Source organism: Salvelinus sp. IW2-2015, linkage group LG31 (assembly GCF_002910315.2).
Source record: "Salvelinus sp. IW2-2015 linkage group LG31, ASM291031v2, whole genome shotgun sequence".
NCBI lineage: Eukaryota > Metazoa > Chordata > Actinopteri > Salmoniformes > Salmonidae > Salvelinus > Salvelinus sp. IW2-2015.
In genome coordinates, this window is record NC_036870.1 from 6,051,172 (window position 1) to 6,058,111 (window position 6,940).

Sequence of the window (6,940 nt, forward strand, 5' to 3'; positions counted from 1 at the left end):
TGGCTGGTGGATGGCTGGTGGTGTGTGGATGGCTGGTGGTGTGTGGATGGCTGGTGGTGTGAGGTCAGTCTAGCATGAAATAGACACTTGGGAATAAACAGAGAGATTGCGGTGAGGCTAGCGTGACATTGGAACTCTGGAAGACAGAGGGAGATTGATAGCCGAGGAGACGGAGAGAGAAAATGAGAAAGAAAGTGTGTGTGTGTGTGGGTGTGTGTCTGTGTGTGTGTGTCTCACCTCCAGAGTAGTCAGCACAATCTTCTCCATGGAGGAGAAGTAGGCCTCCCACAGGAACTGGGTCTGCTGCCTCAGAGCTAGGATCTTATCCTGATGGATGGAGCGCACCGTGGACGGGATCTGGAGGAGGACAGGAGGGGGACATTGTTAGATAGAGGGGCTGGAGAGAGGAGCTGTGGGTCGGGTGAAGGAGGGGACAACGCGCCATGGTCGGGTCAGAGAGAGGGGAGGGATAGAGGGAGGGAGGAGGGAAACGGAGCGACTAGGAAACAACCGTTTGAATTCTCTGTTGCAAAATGTTTTGCTAAGGTGTGTCTAGCCTCTAATGAATACGATCCCGGGCTGAGAGACACAGTCCGTGAGTGCACTCTCCGATTCATTGCGCTAACGCTAGTTATCATTGGCGTGCGAAACTAACTCCAACGTCCTTCATATTGCACGCAGAGACATATAAATGGTATCCACGAGTTCACCTGACTCTGAAGTAGTATCTTGCCGTATCCCTTTAAAAGGGGCTGAGGTGGTGGTTACGGGGATGGGGAGGGGTGTGCGTYGTACCTGCAGCAGGAGCCTCTCGTCCCCGATGACGGCCGCCGTGTTCCAGTTGATGATCTCAGAGAAGGGCAGCTCCCAACCGTTACTCAGCATCACAGGCACACAGGCTGCCTAAAGACAGAGATGCACAACACGGGGAGAGAGGGAGAGAGAGAACAATAGATTAGGGACATGGAGAGAGGCGTGGAGCAGAGATAGAAAAAAAATTGAAACAGACTTGGAAATCGATACAATAAAACAGCACACAGTTGGAGAGAGAGAGAGAGACGAGACAGCAAAAAGAGAGAGAGAGAAAAAAGAGCAAGAGAGGGAGAGGTAACCAAGCAGAGGCTGGCCTTTGGCAGTGGCGAAGTAGAGGAGACTTAATGGAGGGGTAGAGGAAAGGCGAGAAGAGGAGAACAGCTGGTGCAGTGTGATGAGAGTTTGACGTAATGACAGCCCTGTCAATCAGGGGTCATAAAGGTGTCAGCTAAAACAGCACCGGCCCCCGGGCCCTGCTTTCGCTCTCACACTCTAACTCTCTCCTACATAACAGCACCGGCCCCCGGGCCCTGCTTTCGCTCTCACACTCTAAATCGCTCCTACAAACACACACACTAATACAAGTGGAGGCTCTTGCATTCACACTCACATCTGACTCGCACACACACTCACCAAGGTAGACACACACACACACACACACACACACACACACACTCTCTCTCGATGAGTGGAGAGGCTAGGAGATCTAGACTGAGTGGTGTGAGTCAGAGTGAAAGCGTAGGAGAGGGGCGAGAGATACAAGTGTATACTTTCTGTGGAGAAGTGTGCACTAATATTAGAGGTGATGAGTGTGGAAGTAGACAGAGTGGGAGGTGCACAGGTGTGCGACAGGTGTGAAAGGTATAGGCTTGTGAAGTGTGCACCGGTTGGCTCGAATCTCACAAGTGGATACGCTGTAGGTTGGGATTGAAGGGCACAAGTATGCAGCTGTGGAGTGGTACCTGGAAAGTGCATATGGAGCGGGAGTAAGTGCTTAAAAGGCGTGTGGTAAGCGTGTGGCATAGGAGAGGCTATGAGCGTTCTGTGGTGTGTGTCAAAGAAATGCCATTGGCACATTGGCAATACATTGAGGAGACGTATGGAGTGGGAGTACGTGTGGTACCGAAGGACGTATATAAGCGAGTGTAAGGGTTCTGCGATACTCGGAGGAGATTAAATTGAGTGGGTAGGACAGAGGGAGTAGAAATGCATTTGCTGTGTAAAGAGTGAAGTTGCAATGAATGGGGTTTCACTGTGTGAGAAAGACAGAGTGGGAACAAAACTCAGGCATAACACAGCACAGGAGTGAAGGGGAAAAAATGTGATAGTTACATAGCACAGTATCATTTTTGGACTATATATATATATATTATATCGATACTTTGACGCCACCTATCGATGTGTAAGGTAGCATTAGCTTGAGCTAGTCTGCTGTACCTGCGTCAAAAACTCCAGTATGTTTCATCATACAGCTTTGTTCTCCATCTTCTWTTTAAACAGCGAGCCAACGTGGTGTCGGCACTTTTATTCCCATGACTGGTCAGAACTACATTTTCTCGTGCTCTTTCTCGTCTCCGCAGCAGACATATAGTGAGAAATGATGTTTGGAACATCAAATCGCGATACATATAGAACTGGTGAGAATCGCAATACATATCGTATCGGCACCTCAGCATTGTGATATCGCATCGTGAGGCCCCTGGCTAATCGCAGCCCTACAGCACAGGTATTGGGATACATACTGTGCATTCTGAAAGTATTCAGACCCCTTGACCTTTCCTACATTCTGTTAGGTTACAGCCTTCTTCTAAAATTGATTAAATTGCCCCCCCCCCCTCTCAATCTACACACATTACCCCATAATGACAAAGCAAAAACAGGTTTAAAATAAGGTTGTAATTTATATTATTATTTTTTAAACTTCAATATCGTATTCAGACCCTTTACTCAGTACTTTGTTGAAGCACCTTTGGCAGCGATTACAGCCTCCAGTCTTCTTGGGTATGACGCTACAAGCTTGGCACACCTGTATTTGGGGAGTTTCTCCTRTTCTTCTCTGCAGATCCTCTMAAGCTCTGTYRGGYTGGATGGGGAGCGTCGCTKCACGACTATTTTCAGGTCTCTCCAGAGATGTTCGATCGGGTTCAAGTCCAGACTCTGGCCGGGCCACTCAAGGACATTCAGAGACTTGTCTCAAAGCCACTCCTGTGTTGTCTTGGCTGTGTGCTTAGGGTCGTTGTCCTGTTGGAAGGTGAACCTTACATGTACTTGATGATGTGGTTTCTCCACAGATATGACTACAGAGAGATGCTTGCACAACTCTAACTTTTCGCCTGGTGCCCTCGGGCAGGACGCGCTGGGATCCTTTCCTTCCTGGAGGCGCTGCAAGTGAGGGGGCCCATTATAACGGCACACACGCACAGAGATTTGACTCCTTTAAGATTCCTGGAGGCACTGCCAGGCTTTAGTGGGCTTCGACATCACATCCTTATCAGCGCCTTCGGAAAGTATTTCAGATCCCCTTGACTTTCCCCACATTTTTGCTTACGTCACAGACCTTATTCAAAAAATCGGCTTAAAATAACACAATCTCATCAATCTACACCCAATATCCCCTAATGACGAAGGCGAAAACACAGATTATTATTATTTATTTTTGCAAATGTATTCAAAAACAAATAAACGATCATATAAGTGTTCAGGACCCTGTTGCTATGAGACTAATACATTTTAGTTCAGGTGCATTCCTGTTTCCATTGATCATCCTTAGATGTTCTTTACAACTTGATTGGAGGCCACTGGTGGTTATATTCAATTGTTTGGAACATTGATTTGGAAGGCAGCTGTTCTATCTATAATGTCCACACAGATTTGACAGTGCATGTCAAGTCATAAAAAACCAAGCCGCTGAAGCACTCCCGTCAGAGGATCATTGGCCAAGACGCCGGCTTACGCGCAACAATATGTCACCGGATTGCGGCTTATCCACCTGCATGGAATCCATCCACAATCAAGCAGTCTGACCCGGGTCACTTGATCACGTCGACGTCTCTACTGCAGTCCCAAACCCACACTTTTGTCTCCTCCCTCTTAATTGATAATCTCCAGACGAAGTGATCGGAATTGCACACAGTTGTCCAGGAGCAGCACCCCACACTTTCTTCTTGGCATAAGCCCTACACACCTCACAGCTTTTTATTTTCCCAAAATGTTTGGTCATTTCCTGTTTGGGAAAAACAAAATATCCACTAACAGCAAACCAAGGAGCATTTGCACTGCAGGAATGCTCGGTACACGCTCATGCTAGGGAATAGTGGCTTTAATCTCTAAAACAAATCACAGCAGAGGTGCACCACACAATGAGATCGATCAACACCCTCCTCCTACCATACTCCATAGAGACACCACAACATCAAGACAATCCGTTTCACTTCCAAAACACTCCTTGAGCCAAAAGTCTCAAATTTGACTGATTCAGACCAAAGATAGACGTTCGTACTAGTCTAAGTCCAACCTTCAGGTATTCTTGACACACAAAAGCTCGTCTCTGTTTCTATATGTCTTGAATTATGGCTCTTTGCGTCATTCCGACTGACCTGACTGCATGGAAGCCTGAATCATCAGTCTCCTCGAACCCTGTTGACTTGGAAATGCCAAAAGTACCTACAAGTGTCCACAATATTGAGCGTAGATGACACACCAAAGATTGAAACACTTGGACATAATCCCTAACTCCAATTGGAATCGAACCTATCCAGAATACCTGCTTAGTATAACAGAAATGTCCAGCGCGAGTAAGTTGAAGATCCTTATGTTTAAAATCTCAGTCATAGAAGAATATTTTGATTGGTTAACCACTTTTGGCAGCATCTTGCTTTGAGGAATGTTACTACGTTCTTTCCTCAGGGTTTACTTCATAGTTTGATGTCTCACTATTATTCTACCCCATGGCCATAAATATCAACCATATAAAGCTCTATCCTCCTAATAGAAGGTGTTTTATCCAAACTGACTGTTACTATCATGAGCTCTCCATTTTGTCCTGATAGAATCAATTGTAGCACAATAATTCTTAATACGAAGCGAAAATGAATGACCAAAGATTAACGGAGATCAAATAAAGAATCATTCAGAGTCAAAACTCAACCCGGTTTGCTGCTCAAAACATATTGCATGCAAATGACATTACAGTGCTATCCATGCTCCATTGCACTTTGTACTCAAGTCAGAACTTAACTCTCCATGATGCTGCGCGGAATAGGTTACCAGACGCCTCTTCTCCCAATTGCCCTTGCAACTCGTTACAACATGCATATACACAGACATCTAAACTTCCCCTGGATGTTTCCATTTGCCAATGCAGACCGAGGTCCAGATGCAGAGCCAGACAAATTAATCCGCCTAATATGACAGCTCTACGGCAGTGACACACACGCTCAAACACACCACATACCATCCAGACGCCCGAACTATCTCAACAAACAGCAGTGATAAATATTATCTCTGGCTTCGAATAACCTTGCAATTCGTGGCGTGTGAGAGAATTCCGGCCCTGTCCATACTATATTTTATAGTTCTATGAATATTTACTTTATTCGACAAAGCATAATTGAAAAATTCTGATAGCCGGTTCATGAGTGACCAAATAGTTACCCAATACACTGGCATGTCGAAAGCGAGCTAACACTAAGCTCTGCGACCTTTTATCAGATATAATACACAACAACACCATTTTTCCAATTTGACTCGGAATACTATAGAATAACATGCAGTCCCGTGTATAACACTGATCTACGTAGAATAGGTTAGAAAGACTGAGTTCACTAAAGAGCCTCTGCCAATGCAGATCAGTATTAATTAAAGAAAGTGATTGAAACTTGCACCCGATGCCTTGCTAGAGAACAGTCGAATGAACTCTAAGACTATCACGTACTTCGAAACACAATGACCTACAACTGACCTGCCCAAGACTATATCTTATTATATGGAGCGATATATGATATCTGCTACTCAAAAGTATACAATAAACATAGAACAGAATCGCCTGACAGTTAGCTAAAATATCCAACATCCATAAACGTCCCCAGTATACGGCTCTCACAATGTCATTTTAACTTGCTATTGTGTACAAACACGAGTTCAAAGTCTATGTATGGTAGCGTTCATACCACTATTAATCCCACCGAAAGAAGGATGAGATAGCTCTATTAGCATACTATGATTGCCACATAAATTTGAGCGCTACACGTAAAACACAGTCCATTTCCTAAACCTAGCCCACCCAATAGTCTTGCTTGTTGTGGATCGTAGCCATGTCAAACAAGCAGACATCATTTGAAAAGTAAAAAATTTCAGTCCATTGACAACTCCAAAAGGCCTGGATAACCATTAATTCAACCGAGAGAGTAATGGAAGTGCAGTCCCCTTGACAATCAACTCCTCTTTCAGAGTACTAGGTGGCGGCGATTCCGATATTATGAGTTTTAAAAAATTTAATAACATGTAGAAAATTCTAGCAAGAACCTATTGTTAATAAACCCACTAACGTTTTACTCACTTTGTCAAATTTAATGTTGTCCAGATGTGCCCCAGTAAAACATAAGTTAGCCACTGCTATTAGCTTTCACGACTATTGATGGAATCCATTGTGCTGCTGTCAAAAAGATTAAACGTCAAATAACCACTATTGGACGCCGGTAAATGAAGCTTGCAGTGACACATTCAAATAACACAGTCTATTAGTTGTAGAATTGGGGTGCGAAGTGCAACGGCAAGCCAAGCGCCCACCACACAGCAGGATCAAGGTCAAGATAGAATAGCAAAAAGGTGGCGGGAAAACACTAGAGCCTTTGGACAGACAGAGGGGTGACATTAGCCACCGGAACAGTATGGTGCGACCGCAACTGCGGGGGCAATTTAATCAATTTTAGAATAGAGCGAACCGTAGGCTCAGCTGTTGGTATCGCGAATAGCAACCAGCAACCAGCCGCATAAAAACAGAATGTAACCCCAGTAAAAGGACTTCCCAAAGTGCGCACCTGGCTTAGCCTAGCGAATTTGAGAGAGGATAAGTGTTTCTTAACGTAGGGAGAACTTGTGATCTTTGCCGATGGTCTAATTTAAGCGT

General features: G+C 44.9%; 2 protein-coding genes across 2 annotated transcripts in view; one reads left to right on the forward strand and one right to left on the reverse strand.

Annotated features, from left to right (window-relative positions):
• Positions 1-923, reverse strand: part of ext1b (exostosin glycosyltransferase 1b) — a 41,055-nt gene extending 40,132 nt beyond the window's left edge. Inside the window, exons 1-2 of the mRNA XM_023976131.2 lie at positions 796-923; positions 238-357 (exon numbers count right to left, since the gene is read on the reverse strand). Coding sequence (XP_023831899.2) covers positions 238-357; positions 796-885 — 210 coding nt within the window. The 5' untranslated portion in view covers positions 886-923. The remainder of the gene's footprint in view (positions 1-237; positions 358-795) is intronic.
• Positions 1-6,940, forward strand: part of med30 (mediator complex subunit 30) — a 109,305-nt gene that overhangs the window by 71,419 nt on the left and 30,946 nt on the right. The window lies entirely within an intron of this gene.